Below are 19622 nucleotides of genomic sequence, written 5' to 3'. Positions count from 1 at the left end.
TAGAACTGACCACTATTGCATGCCCTCATTAAAGAGGGTCTTATACACTATGAGCAAAGCGGAATTGAAGTAGTTTGAAAGAAAACAGGAGACATGCAAATTTAGAAAATCTACCTCAAATGTTCACATGTACTTTGTGCCCAACTAGGCCACAGCAAGGCACACTGTACCTTGACCCCATCATAGTGATGTCATTTTGGTCCTCTTCAAGAACAAAGGACTCTGTGCCAAATTGTGTTAAACATTCCTAGCTTGTTTGGTCTGACCAGACACCTTGTACCTCATTTCGCTCCTCTGCAAGAACAATAGCCAATGTCTAAACATGAGCTATTGTTTTTAACTGGATCTGTGATTTCATTGCACTAACAAATTTCTAATGAGGAAACTCTGTCCACCAAGTCAGATCAGCAAAGATTCTTCAGTTTTATTATGTTAGGAAAGTTACTCTGGGACATTGAAAAATTAAATGATTTGCCCAGTGTCACACAGAAAGTATTTGAACCCTGATCTAATGTTATTAGAATTCCTACAAGTCCATGGAATTGATAGAAACAATGGTTGTTTGGCAGGGTGTTTAACAGTTCTCTAGATGTACTTAGTACTCATTACAGTTCCACAAGATTCACACCTTTAAGAGAGCATATATTAGCTAGGAGCCTCAACCAGGATTGACTTCGGGACATTCACAAGCCAGGATTCAGTTGAGGAGATTCACAAGCCAGCAAAGGCAATTGGGCAGAACGAGGGAAGACAGAGAAGTGGTGGCCGGCTGTCCTGTGGAGAACACCGAAACCAAAATCCGGAAGATCTCCAAAAACCTAGCCAAACCCCAAGTGAAAGAAAGAGAAATTAAATGATTTGCACTTTAATCCCTGGCTGCATTTGGGGTGATTACATAGAACTGAAAGGAAGGCTGCCTCCAGAAGCTCCCCAAGAAACCTGCTCCCAGAGAATATTATATTTTAGAGAAGAACATTACATAATGCCATGGCCAGTTCTACAGTCTACCATGCTGTGTAATAAGACAAGAAGAATAAATTAAAGTTCAGATCAATCAGAGGCAAAATTCTTCCCATTTACAGATGACAAAAAGCAGTATTATTGTGGACAGTGCCACAGTTATTCAAGCACACTCAAATGTGCCAGACCACTTTCTAAAACCACAAACCGAACCTGGCACAGGTCTCTATACTAATTCAATCACAAGCCCAGTCCCTATACTATACCCGTTCTTTGATTCTTGGTGTCACTGACTCTAAGACAATCCACAAAGACAGACCAAAGTCAGAGAATGAAAACACCCCACTTCCATTGTTACAAAGTCTTTTTTCCTTCTTCCATCTCAGTCTGCTGATGTCCCTTGTTTCTTTCAAGGGCCTGATGAAAGCAGGCTCTTTTCTCAAATTTCAAGTCACTTGACCAATCACTTCCACTGTAAATTAAAAAGTTGTGCCAAATGGTCTCTTGCAGAAGCTTTTAATTTCAAGAATCACCTATGAGATGGAAGAGTACAAACGAACTGTAACAGGAGAGTCAGTCAATAAATTTTATTAAGTGCCTATTATAGACTAGTCCTTGTGTTAAGAACTGGGGTTATAAATACAAATGAGACAGACTGACAGAAATACAGAGAAACAGAGACAGGCAGACATAGAGAAAAACACAGACAAACAGAGTGGAGAAAGACTAAGAAAGGGAGAGAGATAGTGACAAAAAGAGACACAGAGGAAGAGAGACAGAGACAGGAGATAACACACAGCTATACATGGCCATGCCCTCAAGAAACTTACAATTTAATGGAAGAGGTTTATTGCAGTTAACATGAGTAGCAGTGACAGAGACAGCAGTGATCATCACTAGCCTGTTTTGGAGGTTGGCTTTAGGTTGGGGTTTTTTTTGGGGGGGAGGGTGTGGTTTGGATCTCAGCATACTAAGTGTCTCAGATAAGGAAACTTCTGCCACCAAAACTTTAACTTAAAAAGATCTAGAAAATTGCCAGGGCTGCTTTTAAAGGCTAATTTACTTGCCCCTATTCACAATGCCAGGGTGTGTCAGATTCAGAACAATTCTCTCTCAGATCAGCCTGAGCAGCAATTAGAGGGTGTAAGGGGGGGAAGAGAAAGCAGAAATGCAGAAGGAAGCCTTTAAATGTAACACACATCCAACAAAGAATGAAAACTGTCAAGCTGATGTGTTAAAAAGCAACTTCCAAGGCATTAATTAAAAAGGAAAATTCCAGTGGCCACATGAATATCTATTTAAGGTATATAAGATCTCCAGAGGCTTGGTGTTAAAAGTTCTTGGGCACATGCTCGTAAGGACATCATATACAAAAAGAGCCAAACCAGAAGTGGAAACCCCCAATGAAATAACAAAACCAAACACTCAGTACAATGAGCTCCATTCAATAAGGGCAACTTCCCATGTGAAAAAAAAGTACTACTCACAAGTTGTTCTTTGAAATAGAGGGACATGAAGGATGAGGAAGAGCAATTTAAAATCAAAGCATAAACTTCAATTAAAAGAGAGGCTGATTTCAAGTGATCTATAATTTTGAATGTGAAAGAAAATAACATTTTTATTTTTACTAAGAATTTAAATTTTACATTTTCTTCATTATAGAAAAATATCATTTTGAGAAAAAATGTATAGACTTCAAAAGATCACCAACAACATCTATGACAAATGGTTAAGAGACCCTAAAATAAAAGCTATATTGGTGTCAAAAAATAGGACATTTAAATATATATGTGTATGTGTGTTATTTTCAATAGCAGTAAAGGCAACAATTGGAAGAATAAAAAATTAAGAAGCACTGGGACTTCAAAGAATATCATGATTTGGAATTGATGAACAGGCATGGACATAATTTCATAACAAAATTTCTTAGAACCTATATATTAATTTTTTAAAATGAGCCTTTTCTGATAGCAAGATAATGAACTCAGAGCATAGAATGAGATATTTTTCCTTTTGATGTTGCCAATGTAAGAATTTGTTCTCCTTGATTATAAATATTTATAATGGGGATTTCGTTTTTCTTGCTTTCTCATTGGGGAATAGGGAAAGATGGAAGGGAGAAAAAGCAGATTCTCATTGACTAAAAGAGCAATATAATTTCCTGAAGGGTAATGTGGTTCCAAATCCTCTCTACCAGATCATTCTGGACCCAATTCATCTCAATCAATATCTACACTGACTATCTCAAATATTCATAGTGATGGATAAACTCTATAAATTATCCATCCAAGCACATGTCATAATCTGGGCAAGAGACATTAATCATCCACTTAGTTTTCCCATGTGGATGGTCAGATCATCACCAAAGTCATTACAGATCCAGGAGGTTCTACGTTTTCAGGGTTTACTGCATCTATTGAAATCTAACTGATAGTCAATAAACCAAGAAGATCTTTCCATTCACAGAGAAACCTTTCTCAATTTGATTTTGCTACATTATAGTTTTTATACTCGTCTGATAGTCATCAGAAAATTATTTCTGATGTCACATAAAAATTTTAAATTACTTTTTAATGTATTGTTGGGAGATATCTATGGATGGGAGCTATGAGTATAAGAGAGCATAGAAGGGGGATGAGGGAGAAATATTTGTGTTTGTGCAACCAAGCAACATTTTGCTATAATAAATAAAATGTTTCCTACCTCCCCCAAAAAGAAATCATGTGCTACTATTGTTACTACTTGGCAATGAGACAAGGATAACAGTCCCTAAAGAATCTTTTTAAAGTGTAGCAAACACTACTAGGTCTGTATCCCAAAGAAATCATAAAAGAGGGAAAAGGACCCACAGGGGGAAAAAAAAATGTTTGTAGCAGCTCTTTCTGTGATGACAAAAAATTGGAAAATAAGTAGATGCCCATCAATTGGAGAATGGCTGAATAAGTTATGGTATATAAAAGTAAGAGAACATTATTATTCTGTTTTTAAAATATAATGAACAGACTGATTTTTAAAAGGCCTGGAAAGATTTGCATGAACTGATGCTGAATGAAACAATCAGAACTAGGGAAACATTGTACATAGCAACCACAAGACTGTATGATGAAAAACTATGATAGACTTGGTTCTTCTCAGCATTTCAGTTTGCAAGGCAATCTCAATAATTTCTGGATGGAAAATGCCATTCACATCCAGAGGAAAAACTATGGAGACTGAATATAAATCAACCACATGTTGTGTTCACTTTTTTTTCTTTTGTGGGTTTTTTTTTCTCATGTTTTTTCCCTTTTATTCTGATTTTTCTCTCCTAACATGATTGATATGGAACTAGGTAAAAAATACATATACATGTATAACCAAAAATTAAAAATAAAGTGTAGCAAAGAAGACAATGGAGAAGGGAACTGTGGGTTTGAGTATTCTGAAGTATAAAATCAATAGGAACTTAAATGAAAAACAGCAGTTCAAAATCTCATCAAGGAAATGTTTAATAGGTGGAGAAATTGGATTAGTGGGCAAGGCAAGTAGCCTTGAGTTTTCAGCAATGACTGGCATATTGAGTAGATACCCTATAGAAAAGTTTTAGAAAGATGAGGACAAGAAAAGGCAGAGGAGGGACAAATATAGAGGAGTGCCCATTTGTATCACTAAACCAATGAAATCATAGATCCATTTGGGTAGTTTTTATTTATTAAATCTGATTTGTAATATGATATCTTTGAGAAGTAACAAGTTTGATTCTCCTGTCACAGTATAGTATATGGTATAATATATAGTATAGTATAAAATTCACTGGATTTGGAGTTTGGGTTCTAAAGGTTTCAAATTCAGCAAGTTACTTTACCAATGGGAGTCTTAATTTCCTCATAGTAAGATGAGAGATTTAGACATTATGGCCTCTATGACCATCTTGATGGATCTAAGTATCACCTAAAATCAGGAAGACCTTGGTTCAAATTCAACCTCAGAAACTTAATAGCCATGTGACATTGGGCAAATCATGGAATCTCTGACTTAAATTTCCTTGACTATAAAATGAGCATGACAACTAAGTAGCACCATAGTGCATAGAGAGCTGGACCCAAAGTCAAGAAGACTCATTCATCTTCCCAAGGTCAAATCTGTTATAGATACTTACTAGTGGTGTGACCTTGGCTTTGTCTCAGTTTCTTCATCTGTAGAATCAATTGGAAAAGGAAATGGCAAACTCCAGGATGTCTACCAAGAAAACCTCAAATGGGGTCACAAAGCATCAAACTGCTGAAAAACACTAACTTTAAATTTAGAATTCTATTAAAATTTCCAAAGTTCCTCTGAATCCTATGAACTTTGTATAATTGCCACATTTTAAAAGGTGCATATGACCAATCTAATATAATCTGTCTATGTATATGATAGGGGCAGAGGGTGAATAAGAAACATATGGTGCTGGCCATAAGGAAGATGAAGCATGTACATAAATGATTATAATAAAGGGAGGGAGAAGGGAAGGGAGGAGAAAAGGGAGAGAGGGAAGGAGGAGGGAAGGAGGGAAGGGGAGAAAGGAGGAAGGAGGGAGGGAGGGAAGGAAGGGGAGAAGGGAGGGAAGGGGGGAAGGGAGGGAGGGAAGGGAAGGAAGGGAAGAAAGAAAGGAAGGGAGGGAGGGAAGGGAAGGAAGGGAGGAAGGGATGGAAGGGAAGAGGGAGGAAAGGGAAGGATGAGAAGGAAGGGAGATAAAGGAAACACCACAGAGGGTTTAAACTCAAGAAATCCAAATTAAGATATCCAAATTTTCTTTGGCAGAAAATATAGGAAGAACCACTAAAGATTTCTTAGCATGACAGTGACATCTATCAGTCAATAAGCATCAATTAAGTGCCTGCTGTGTGACAGGCAACAAATTAGATGCTGGGAATGTGGAAGTGAATCAGAGTCCCTGCCCTCAAGGACTTTATATCATATTAATCTATTAGGAAGTCTGTATAGGGCAAAAGAAAGAGAAGTTATAGAAGATCACAAGACAAAGATGTTATCATCACATGAAAATAGCTCTGATTTCACAGAAAATATCTTTGCCTTAAAGACCACAAATAACTGGCACGTCCATCAAAATATGAGCTGAACCTAGAAGACAACATCTTAAATTCTTTAATTTTACACATAAAGAAACTGAGGTCCAATAGTTAAGAGATTTGCCCAAGTTCATCCAACTTTTAAGAATCTGGGGTGGGATATAAACCAGGTCTTGGCAGCCAACACTTAATAGGTATCCAAGGAACTTCTACAGAGGCATTTATTAAATCTAGATTTCCAGAAGAAAACTATCTTACACTGCAATTTAAACTCACAAAATAAGGTTATGCTTCATAAAATTTTCAATTACATGACATGCCGGGGCTATGAATTTTATCATCCCCTCAGAGTGAAACAGATCTGGCAACCCAGAATGTCTAAATTGGCAGATTAAAAATAGAAAAACAAAACACTGGAATATAGCTTAAATTTAAGTCTTGTATCAAGTCAAGAATAAATATTAAAAAGAATTGGGTTGTTTCTCTAAGCCAAATTGCTTCATATTGTACTATACAATACTAAACCAATAACTGAATAGTTTAACCATTTTCAATCAATCAATAAACATTTATTAAGCACCAACTATGAACCAGGTATGATGTGCCTACTTTGATAGCTCTGGATTACTGCTAGCCCAGTATGAATTATAAACCAAGATAAGATATTTTGTCTTTAACTCAGTATATCTTAGGCCTCAATATGGTTCTGAGAAATCTGAACTATGATAAGATATGGAGTTTTGTTTTTAATTCAGTCTATCTTAAACCTCGATATAATCCAAAGAAGGCTCTCCTATAAGTAATTCCTTTTCCCTTTAAATCTAACAGAACATGGACAGAGGGTGACAGGAGAATATTTGTGTTTGTGCACCCAAGGCCATCTTTCCTCTCAAGGTCCATTAGCTTGTGGCAGCTGTTACTTCGTATGGGCCACAAAGGAGCTAATTTTCAAGTCCTCTAATGATCGACTCCCTGAGCCAAGTCGCTTTCTTACCCTTTCTGAGGGTCAATGAAATGGAAGAATAACAACTGACAAGCAGGCAAGATGATGGCTGGCTTTTAAAATCTTTCAGGCATCTCTCAAACCAACCCCTGAGTGCATCCCCTCCCCCTGTACTGTGAAGACAATAATTCATGTATACACAAATGGCCTCCAGCCATTCAGGTCTAAATGGAGGATGTTTTTGCTCTTTGCTGTTTAACTGTTTCCAAAAGCTACAAAGATAGACTAAAGTATTACCAGCTTCTGAAAAAGGAAACTGGCAATGAGCTATTATGTCTTTTAAAAAATCTGCTTTCCAACACTAGATTTCACATCTTTCTATGGCATGAAGCCTCATTAAGTCCTTCTTTCATTGACTAGAAGCAGTGACTCCTTCTCTAGTAAACATCATTTATTACCTGTCTTATTATTTTCAGTAAACACAATGGTTAATCTGAAGCTTACTGATTCAAAAGTCAGGCCCTCTTCTATTTTTTGCTGTTTGGCATCTCGGTTAATCCATTTAGCATAAATCATTGAGTTTTCATGAGAAGGACCAAAATATAGAGAAGAGTGAACAGGAACCTTGGGAATATCAGCTAGATAATTACTTATCATTATCATTATCAATTCACAAGTATTTATTAAGTATCTACTATGTACTAGACACTATGTTCAGTACTGCAGATAAGGGTTATACCTGTCATTTCATGGGTACAAGAAACTACTAAAACACCTACTACTTCTACAAAACAGGCTGGTCTCTTCTCTCCGACTCACTGTCTTAGAGCAGGAGTTCTTAATCTGAGGCCTGTGGATTTGTCTTCAAAAAATATTTTGATAAATGTATTTCAAATAATAGTTTTCTCTATAATTCTATGTATTTCATGTGGTAGATTTTTTAAATTCTTTTTTTTTAAACTAGGGCTAAGTATAACTTGCCCAAGGTCACACAGCTAATAAGGGTCCTGAGGCCCTAGTACCACCTAGCTGCTCTGATAGATTTTTCCCAAATATATATATATATATATATATATATATATACACACACATCTATATATCTATATATTTCCCCTTGGGAATTCAGACTGCCAAAGGGTCCAGGACATAAAACAGGATAAGAAATCACCCTTCCCCTCCTTAGAGAATTGTTTGGGAGCTTTGCTATAATAGTGTAAGTGACTTGCTCCAACTCAGAGAGCTAACTGGTTGTAGAGGAAAAATTTGCACCTAAGACTTCCTGATTCCAACTGGAGCACTCTATTCATTCTCTATTCCCCTTCCCCTTTTTGTGACAACCCTGATCTAATTAGGGCACCCCTGGGACCAATTCAAGGATGAACTGGTTATGACCCCAATTTGGTCATGGGATTGGACATATAATTGGCCAAATGAAGCTCCTAATATATTCCTGTTGTCAAATAAATCTTAAGACCTTGCACAGACAATTATTGATTAGTTTTACTGGGGGAGAAAGAATAAGTTACATTTTTAAAAAAATTAAATCAGTAGAACAGATGAGATTTAGACTAGCTCCTTGGACAGTTAAAATCATAATGATTATCTTTAAGAAAAAATACTTTTGAGAAACTCTAAATATGTGGAAAGCCAATAAAGGAGGTTGGAAGAATACTTAGGAGCGAGAACACTGGTCCTATTTCATTCACAGGGCTGCTCCTATTTAAAGAGCACCTATTGTTGCTTAGCAATTATCTTGGCAGATGTTCAAATACTCCCATGTGAGGCTGATTTTCACCGAAACACAGTGGCAGGGTACCTTAGAAAGGCTACAAGATGGCGATTAAGCATTTAGCTTGGAGGTATGATACAAAGAAAAGAGAATTTTCTCCCTTCATCCCAAGAATACTCAGAAAGGCTTGAAGGTTTTACTCTTCGTAGGGATTGAGGTGGATCTACACGTGTAATTTTACTGATATGAGAACTTCAGGATAGGTCTATAGCTTCTCTGCCACTTAATAGCAGAGATTAACAGAGCGACTAAGGCACTTAGTTGGGCCTGGAATCAGGAAGACTCAGTTTCATGGGTTCAAATCTGATCTTATTTACTTACATACTTACCAGGTATGTGACCCTGGAAAAATCATTAAACCCTGTTTGCATCAGTTTCCTCATCTGTAAAAATGGGCTGGAGAAAGAAATGTCAAACTATTCCTGTGGCTTTGCCCATAAAACCTCAAATGGATTCATACAGAGTTCGACGAGACTAAAAAAAAAAAAGACTGAATAATAAAAAATTTAAGTGGCTACTAATGGGCCCCCCAGCCAAGATGTGTTATAGATAGGTCAACAACTTGTACTTGTATAGTCCACAAAATAAGCAATAAAGTGACTTTCCCAGGGATCATAAGACCACAGACTCAAAAGCTGGGAAGGACTTTAGAAACCATCTGGTGCAACTTTCCTTTCATTTTACAAATAAGGAAACTGAGATCCAAAAAGAAGATGTTATATAGCTAGTACATGTCAAAATCAACACTTGAACTCGGCTCTTCCTAACTCCAGGGTTGTCTAGGCAACAATGCCTCTCAAAAACTCTTTACTTGCTCTAAGTTAATCTTCAAGAGGCATTATGTTTAAAGACAGGAAATTAGTTTGAAATATACAGAAGACACATTTTGAAATTTTTTTAAATTCCCAACACTTCCTATGTTCATTTTATAAGCTGATGAGAGATTTTTAATGTGGGTTTTGATAATATATTTCAATACAATTTGTTTTCTTTAAAATTCTAGGTATTTTATTTTGTCTTTATGCCTCTGCATAAATAAAAATAAAATACTCCTGAGAAAAGTGTCCATAGAATTCACCCGACTGCCAAAGGAGTCCATGATACACAAAAAAATAAGAATTCCTAATGTAAGAGAACATTTGCTTAATTGATTTGATTTTGCCAAAGAACATGATGAATCATAGTTTTTGAGGTGGAAGGGTTAGAACTAGAAGAGCATCTAATTCAACTCCCTTATTTTATAGATGAGGAAATTTGAGGCATGGTCCACAATTATAATTAGGATCTGAAAGCCCAACATGGGCTGTAGACAGGCCTTGAGTCTCCACTGTCATCATATAGTCCCCATTTTTTCCTTTACTCCATGTCTAGTGGCTTTCCCACTAAATCATGATTTAGTGTTTATTTAATGGAACCCATAAATGTTGCTTTGAGAACATGCTGTTCTTGTCAGGATGGCTCACTCATGTTCTGAGATTCTTGAGTAGGATAGTCTGTAACTACTCAAAAAGCAGAGGAGCTTTCTGGCCAGCACATGCTCTGGGCTGAGGATTATCCCAGATACCAAGTGTTATGTCCTTGGAAGGAAGGAGATTTCCCCCTCACTAAAACTGATGGGAAGGGGCGTGTTAGGGGGCAGCCACTGGGCTTCTCAGAAGCTGAAGGTCTCTCCCACTTCCCAAGCACATCACTAGACTTCAGATTTCAGTAGTATAGGGTGAGGAAACACCTTCCAATGCACATGAGCACCTACTCTGCAATCTAACAGTCAGAGTTACCAAGAACACTGAGAGATTATTACCTGGTGGTCAGGGTGGTTACAAATGGACCGCAGAAAGCTGGGGACAGGGGAGTGGGGGAAGGGAAGGAGGAAGTAAACTAGGATAGGGTCATCCTCCCTTTCAATGCAAACTCAAAAAGGTGATATTTGGAAGGGATGCTGTTGAATGTACTATATGGCATTTCAACTTCTTTTCCAAGTTCCTCCCTTCTATAGTGCTATCCAAGGTGCACATAATATAGTGTACAACTTATACTATGGCATCAGTATCATAAAAATGAACAACTCTGAAGATTTTCAAAAGCTAATGATGAAATTAGCAGAGATAACACTATTATAACAAGGAATTTTTAAGGTGGTGCCATTTTGGAAGGCATGGCCAGCCTAGACAGAAAAACTTTAGTTCAAATCCTGCCTTAGATACTTACTGTCAAGTCACTTAACTTCTGTCTGGCTCAGTTTCCTCAATTGTAAAATAAGAACAATCACAGTATCTACCTTAAGTGACTTGTCAAAGGTTTCAAAGCTAATAAGTATGACCTGGTTCCTGACTCCAGATCTAGTTCTCTACCCACTAGACTACCTACATGCTCAACAAGCTCATCATCTCCCACAGAAATAAGGTAAATTTGACTTCAGTTTCTTTTCCCACATAAAAAAATGCCCAGTCACCGGTAAGTAATTCTTTACATTATGCCTTCTCTCTTTTCCCATCTACCAGGACTAAGGAAAATTTACATCTTATCTCAGAGGACAAAGACCCATAGCATCCCCAGGATCTGATTTTTGTTTCCCATCAATATGATAATAAATAATATATATTATTATATTATCATAATATAATAGAAACTATTAAGCAAATAACCAGTCTCAACTCTAATGCCATGAAACAGGTATTAGACATGGGGTCTTGGGCTGAATGCAGATCACAACAGTCCTGACTATGATGAGAAATAAATGAAAATTCCTTGGGAAATATTTAACAAAATGAATGATAATATAATAAAATGTATATATGATTATATTTTAAAATTAAGGCAACATGTCATAGGGATCCTTTCCTCTAGACTGAAAGTCTCCATTTCTACTTAAGTTTGACATCAATGGGATTCCATGTAACATGGCTTGACAAAGTGACCCTTAAATATACAATTAAGAGCAGAGAATGAAATACAAAGAATTCATAGGGTTAGTAATTTGTAAGATTCATGAGATTATAGCTTAGAGTGAAAGGTACCTTAAGAGTTAAGGTTAGAAATAGATTTAAGATTAGGGTTAAATCCAATTTACTTATTTTTACAGTTGAAGAAACAAAGACTCACAAAGATGGAGGGGCATGTGTCCATGGCCACATAGTGGTCAATGGCAAGGATGGAGCAGCTCTAGAGCGAGAAGGGACTGCAGGGGCATTCTATATCACACTCCTAATTTTCCAACTGAGGCAACTGAGATCTGGAGAGATGAACTGTCTAATGTCTAAGACCAAAAAGGTAGCAAATGGCAAAGCTGACTTTTCAGCCCAGGTCACAAGGCAGCACAGATGCCATCAAGTCTGATTCTCTAATCTGAGTTAAGTAACTTGAATGATACAAGTAATAAAGATCAGAGTCAGGACTGGCACCTGGGACATTTGAATCCAGAACTCAGGAATCCTTTCCACTGAGCCACATTGACATTAGTGAAGTTCTGAATGGGTTAAAAAAAGGATCAAAGGAGATTTATAAAATGAATGGGATTTTTAAAGAATCCCACAAATTTCTTGGGTTTTAGGCAAAGAAGAAATGACACTCTCTAGTTGGAAAGAGGATGTTATACTAGGGTCTTATTAGACAATATAAATCATTGACATATGTATACCTCATGCCTCCCTACTTCACCTGCTAGTCAAATACATACATACAAAACTTAAAATGGCCAACAGTCAAAAAAGCATGAACATCTTCTAGACATATTAACCTTCAATACTCCAGAATTTTCCAATGAACTAATTAGCCTTTCTATGCATTTCTCCCATTTCACAATTCACTCAGAATTTTGATTTTGCCAAAAGATTTGGTTAAATTTTGAATACGAGCCCCACCTAGACAATAAAAATTTTTACATTTGACTTCTAAATTAACAGTGAAAACCAGTTACCTGACAAGTCTAATGAATTTGTGAAAACTTGATTAAAGACAGTGTTATATCTCTTGAGCTGCAAAAATCATGGGAAAATTTCTCAAAGCTTCCCCACAAATGCTTTCAAATTGGCAGACAGAAAAATTCAACACCACCGTTTAAATATATAAATAACATTAAAAATGCCAACTTTAGAGGGAAAATATCACACACACACACACACACACACACACACACACACACACACACACACACTTCCAAAACAGAAATAACATCTTTTCACAGACTGTTCCATAGAACTACAGGTTCAGTGACTTAGCCCAGAGCACACAGGCAGTAAACTTCAGAGGTGAGAACTGAGATGAGATACTCCAATTTTTTGACCAGATTTTCCATTGCCTTACAGCAAAACTGCTGATATAAACAGCAGGAGAGAGATTGCCACTTCACTGCTCTCCATTCTGCCTTTCAGAAAGTCACAAGGCTTTGGATTCCAGGCACACACTGACCTAATTTACTAAAAAAGCTTTCTTTCTTTTTGTTTTTTGTTTTGTTTGTGTGTTTTTTAAAAAAGACTAGGTCTCCATTTCTTGCCCAAGCTGGAAATGCTGAAGCTACTTATAGGCAAAGCCACTATATTAAGAGGCATGGGAATTTTTTGATCTGTTCTGTTTCTTACTTTATGCAATCTAGAGACCATGGGATAATGGGGAATGAAGGAAGGTCACCGTGCTGAAGTCACAGCTGGCTCAGCTAAGTCCACGGAAATACAGAATTCCTGAGTTCTAGTTTCAGCCTCCTGGGTAGCAAGGAGTACAGATTAGGTGTTAACCATGCTCCTGGGCAAAAATTCTCAAATACCAAACACAATCTAACATGTAGATATTTATTAAATTCACCATGTTAACCTGAATTTTGGCAGAACAAACTGGGACACTATCAAGACATTTAAGAATTTAAGATAACATTTGCAAATACTCACAATGTGCAAAAGTTTCAACACGTCCACAAACCTGTTGAGACAGCAACAAAAATGCAATAGATATTAGAACTGGGCAAGTAAGGAAAAGAAGGACTAATTTTACCTAGATTTGATACTCACACTTTTTCGGAGCTCATGATCTCCTTGGCAATATGATAAACTTTGCTTCTCTTTCCAGTGCCTTTACCCTGAAAACAGAGAGGTAAATGTTAAAGAAACAGAAATTTACAAAAGTATCATCAAAATTAACTTGGGACCAGTTGGCCCCAAATTCTACATTGCTAAAATTAACTCACAAGTTCCCTAACAGCATACATTGCAAGGAAAATCAAAGGCTTTGGGGATGGTAAAGTTGTGAAATTAACTCTAGAATACAACTGAATAAACAATATTTTTAGAGCTACCGTGCAAGGAACTTCCAGATACCAAGATGAATAAAATGGTCCTTGTTTTCAAGGATTGAGAAGCTTACAATCTAGTTGGAGAGATAAAACATACACACATAAAAATAAACATAATATCCACTGGGATACCCACAAGTATACAAGAGAAAAATAAAATTTCTACTAAGAAATCTCAGGAAGAAGAAATTATTTTTGCTCATGAAAGAGGGGAAAAGAGGAAGACAGGGGTGGGGGAAGAAATATGGGAGAAGTTTCACGGATTTACCCTGCATTTTGTTTTAAGAATGGGGTAGACTTAAGTGGAGATTATTTCTAGGATCATAGATTTAAACTTTAGCTGGAAGAACTCGTGGGACTATTATGGACAACTCTTTTATTTTATAGATGGGTATTTCAGCCAAGGAAAAGAGATTTGTTCTTGGTCACCCAAATCTACAATAGGATTTGTATTGAGGTCTTTTGGATGTCAGGTGAGAAACCTGATGACTCTACTGGGAGGCAATAGTAACATGAGCAGAGAGACTGGAAAGATCAGTGGGAGGAGTTTGGTGAACCCTGCATGGTCCAAATTCAGAGAAATAGAGAATATATCAACATGGCTTATGAAAAAAAGGCTTTGAATGACAGACCAGGGAAGGTAAGTAAATTTTAATTCAGTAAATAATAGGAAAGTATTCATTACACTAGGGGAATTTTTAACTGAACCAACCCAACTTTACTATTTGGCAAAGGACCTGTACATACAGAACATATTCAGAATATTAAAACACACACAAATAATCATGCATATTCAGGAAATATTCTGAACAAATATAAAGAGATTAAAGTCAGAAAGCAGACACACACAAATCTCCCACCTCTTAAAGAAAATGTGGAAGGTACATTTCCTCATGTCTTACACTTACAGAGCCCAGTCTCACTGAATAGAAAATCTGACTTTTTTTTTAATGTGTGGATAAATTAGGCTGGATTATTTTTTTCTTTCTTTCTTTCTGATTTTTAAAAATTCTTTGTTCTAAGGGATAACCTTAGGGTGGGAAGAGAAACATCAGAAAATATAAGTGTAATTTACAGATAAAAGATTACTGCTTTGTTTCAGACCTGCCATTTACATTATCAGAATCCTCCCAGCAGGCCTTACTCTAACCAGCATCAATCAATTCACACAAATTCAAATTCTAAATTAAGTATTCAAACCACAGCATGGATGTGGCTTATTAGTGGGAAAGCAGGGCTCCTTGATCTTTGTGAGAGGGTAAATGTGATCTAAATTTTAAAACCAACTCTGCAAATTTAAAGCACTTTAAAAATATTTCTTAAATCCCCTTTCATAAACAAACCCTTCAATCCTCAGCCATTCAGTTCTCCAGGAGTGAATACAGCTATTTCTCTCTGCTTCTCTGCCTTCCCTATATTGAAGTGCCCATCAGTATTAGGGACAAAAAAAAAAAAAAAAAAAAAAAAAAATCAGAGGCTTGAAAAGAAAAAGAGGGGAGAATGAAAGGCTACCAAGGAAAAACAGCCTTTTTAAAATTTAAGGGTTGAGAGATTTTTTGAGGAAAGAGGAATGTTTTATTTTGTTTGTATTCATTAAACATTAGCAAGGTGCTAAAAAAGGGAAGGAGGAAAGAGCAGGGAAGACAGGAATTTTCCCCATTCATCTAAATTTAATTAAGCAAGTACTCATTATCTAGTCTAGGCTAAGGTTGGAGCCCTGGAAATTCTACAGTGTGACTCAGTAACAACCAAAGGAGTTAGCTATACCAGGCATATGAGGGAAGGGGAGAGTTCCACCTCCCAGCCCAACTGCTGAAGGGGAGTCCCTTGGATTCCACATTCCATCTCCTTGTCTTCAGCACAGGCCTTCCCTATGAGGAATGTGTTTCCTCATCACCTCTGTTTCAGAGAATCACCTCCCATATCCAAGCCTTTCTCAATTTCCTGGGTTGCCAATCTCCTGTGTAGGTCAGCTAGGTGATAAAGCCTACAGACTGGAAGAATCATCTTCTCGAGTTCAAATCTGACCAGCAGTGTGATCCCAGACACTTAACCCTGTTTCTCAGTTTTCTGATCTGTAAAATGAATAAATAAAATGGGAAAATAAAATGGTAAAGCACTCCAGTATCTTTGCCAAGAAAACCCCAAATGGGATCATGAAGAATCAGACATAACTGAACAATTATTCCACGTAGAAATTGTATTTACTTATTAGTCCAGTAGAATATAAGATCTTGAAGGGCAGAAATATTTCTGAATTGTGTGTCTGTATCTGTAGTACCCAGCACATGGTAGAAGTGTCATAAATAATTGTCAAAAAATTAGTAATTGACATAAAAAAGATGGGATAAGATGTCTGTCTTTAAGTCTCTGAATGGCTATTATGTGAAAGAAAGATTAGATTTATTCTTTTTGGCCACTGAAGGCAAAACTATGGAAGTATATGGCAGAAGGCACAGAGAGGCAGAAACAGGCTTGAATATAAGGAAAAACTTTCCAACAACTCAAGTTGTCTAAAGTAGAAATGAGTTCCACTAGTTGGTGGCAATAATAAAAGCAGCTAACATTTATACACACATGTACTATGTACTTACTGTGCTTACTGTGTAACAGGTGCTTACAATTATTACTGTAATAACAGGAAATATCTGAAGCCAAAATGAGCTCAGTGTTCCTCACTCTACGATCATCAGCTCTACCCAGCTACCAAGGTTTCTACTCAGGAATGGATTAGACTTTGAGGCTCATAGGTTCCATGCAAGTAAGAGATTCTAAGATGCTGCCAAATGTTCTTTAGAATACAAAGGTTCAGAAGAAGTCTTAGCTATCCATACCACTCTCTGTGAAAAGGACTTGCCTTCCATTTATTCAAGGGAATTATTTAGGAAGACCTCTTCCCCGCACCCAACATTCCCCCAACATTTTAGGTCATTTCCTTGTTTACATGCTCAGAAGGAATCTTAAGAGCAATGAGCTTCTTCCTAGACTCATTTCCAGTGGCGCCAAGAGACTGAATGGAGAAGTAGGAAAATGATGAACACTGTAAAAAATTAGAGTGTATTCCTCATTATATTTCCTGTTAGCAAACAATATCTAGTCACACAATAGCTAAAATTAAATTGTTTATTGCTCGGTTTCTTTTTAGTTGTGGGTTTCAAAATGGTGTCAGTATTTACAACAGAGGGGCAGGGGATGATTTTCAAAGATCCCATTTGCTAAGGAGGACCAAAGAAATAGTGATTTATTGCTGAGAAGAAACCCAACACTCTCATTCTATAGAGAAAGAAATTAAGGACCAGAGAGATTAAGAATATTTGCCAAAACAAAAGTATTTAGTGTCAGGGTCAAGTTTGAACCTAAGTCCTCTGTCTACAATTTTTCTTTCAAATACAATTTTATTTTAACCATCGACTTCCAGGTTCAAAATCTTCCAGTTTATTTTTTATTAATTTTATTTTATTCTTCCATAAAGATAAGCCAGTCAATGGACTTGACTTGGAAGAGGTAGAGCCAATTTCCAAATCCCTGGCATGGTCAAATTAAAGTGAAAAGTCAAGTGACGGAATATTTCTTAAACATATACTAAGGACTAGGAATTCTAAGTGCTTTACAAATATCTCATCTGACCCTCATCACAACCCTGGTGGAAGGATGCTATTTTTAATCTTTACTTTACAAAGAAGGAAACTGAGGCAGACAACAAAATAACTATGTACACTAAGTGCGTGAGAACACATTTGAACTCAGGTCTTCTGGGGGTGCTTAAGCTCTCAACTATATAGGCATTGCCTGTTAACATAGGAATCAGAGTCACTTTGAAAGGGTGCTTGCTTTCTGTACTCAGAATTGGAAATAGGTAAAAGCAGGGCCACACCTTTAGGAACATTGACAAATTACCCATATACTTGTAACTTCCTAACCAGTCATTAAAATGGGTTTTGCCTAGGGCACCTCCCTCAAAAGACATGGGATGTAACACCCTTTATTAACAGGGAGTAACTGGAAGAAGTCAAAATTAAGTGACATCTGGACTAGTCAAGGAATCCACACCATCAAGCTTATTGATAATTGTTCACCAAGACCAGAGACTTTGACTTTTCTGTTTTAAACCTCCTTGTGATTTAGTAGCTGTAGGATCGGGGTGGTAGATAGTAGGGGGAAGGACATTTTGTTCTTGTCATTCTTCAGTAGTGTTCAAATCTTCATGCTTCTATTTGGAGTTTTCTTAGAAGAGACGCTAGAATAGCTTGCCATTTCCTTGTCCAGCTCATATTACAGATGAGGAAACTGAGGCAAACAGGATGAAATGACTTATCCTGGGTCACAGTTAGGAAGTATAGCTTCATATATATATATATATATATATATATATATATATATATATATATATATATAACCAGATTTGAACTCAGGAAGATTAGTTTTCCTGCATAGAGGCTCAGCAGGAGTCGCTACCCACTCTGCCAACTAGCTGTCAATCTCCTATATACTTTCCCTTCTAGTATGCTGCCTTTCTAGGCCTTCCTCAGTTTTATAATCTACAAAAATGGGCTTAGTCATACTTCTTTTCTCAAGAATTTATGAAGATCAATCAATTATTATTTATTAAGGGTCTCTATATACAGGTACAGTGCTAAGAGCTGTAGATACAAAAAGAGGTAAAGGAGACTGACCACAGGAAGTTCACAATTGAATAGGGAAAACAACAGCAAACAACTTTGAACAAACAAGCCATACACAAGATAAAGAGGAAATAATTAAGAAAAAGAGTTGGAAAAAAGTGAACAATAAGAATTTAATACACATTTTAAAAAAGCCTAAGCTATGTCAAAAAATCTTCACAGCAGATATAATACAACAAAATGTGTGAAATAGTACTGATTTAGGATAGTTGTTCTTAAAGTGTGGTTTAAAGCGTAATTTTCAGAGGAAAAAGCATATATTACATATATTCATTCACAGAATAAATATGTTATACAGACACATATTGCTCTTCATAAATAAAAAATAATATTTAATAAAATGTCCGTGCTTTCTGGTTAAGTTCATAATGAAAAAATAAAATAAACCCACGGGAGCAAATGTCCTGTATCATCATAATAGCTGACTTTACCCCTAATAAAGTTAAATTTAAAGCTGTCCAATGAGATCAACCAAATCATTTCCAATGGAGCAGTAATGAACTGAACCAGCTACGCCCAGCGAAAAAACTCTGGGAGATGACTAAGAACCATTACATTGAATTCCTAATCCCCATATTTTTGCCCACCTGCATTTTTGATTTCCTTCACAGGATAATTGTACAATATTTCAGAGTCTGATTCTTTTTGTACAGCAAAATAACAGTTTGGTCATATATACTTATTGTGTATAGAATTTATATTTTAATATATTTAACATCTACTGGTCATCTTGCCATCTGGGGGACGGGGTGGGGGAAAAAGGGGAAAAATTGGAACAAGAGGTTTGGCAATTGTCAATGCTGTAAAGTTACCCATACATATAGCCTGTAAATAAAAGGCTATTAAATTTTTTAAAAAATTAAAAAAAAAAAATTTAAAGCTGTCCCTTAGCCCTTTTTCCATTTCTTTTCTCTTA

The 19622-nt window shown here is 36.6% G+C and overlaps 1 protein-coding gene across 1 annotated transcript in view; it reads right to left on the bottom strand.

Moving 5' to 3' along the window:
* Positions 1-19622, bottom strand: part of FGD6 (FYVE, RhoGEF and PH domain containing 6) — a 157784-nt gene that overhangs the window by 68839 nt on the left and 69323 nt on the right. The window contains exons 4-5 of the mRNA XM_031940809.1: positions 13744-13811; positions 13624-13654 (exon numbers count right to left, since the gene is read on the bottom strand). Of these exons, the coding sequence (XP_031796669.1) occupies positions 13624-13654; positions 13744-13811 (99 nt within the window). The remainder of the gene's footprint in view (positions 1-13623; positions 13655-13743; positions 13812-19622) is intronic.

The sequence above is a fragment of the Sarcophilus harrisii genome, chromosome 5, assembly GCF_902635505.1.
Source record: "Sarcophilus harrisii chromosome 5, mSarHar1.11, whole genome shotgun sequence".
Classification (NCBI taxonomy): Eukaryota; Metazoa; Chordata; class Mammalia; order Dasyuromorphia; family Dasyuridae; genus Sarcophilus; species Sarcophilus harrisii.
The sequence above is the reverse complement of the archived record's forward strand: the minus strand, read 5'-3'. Positions and strand labels throughout refer to the sequence as shown.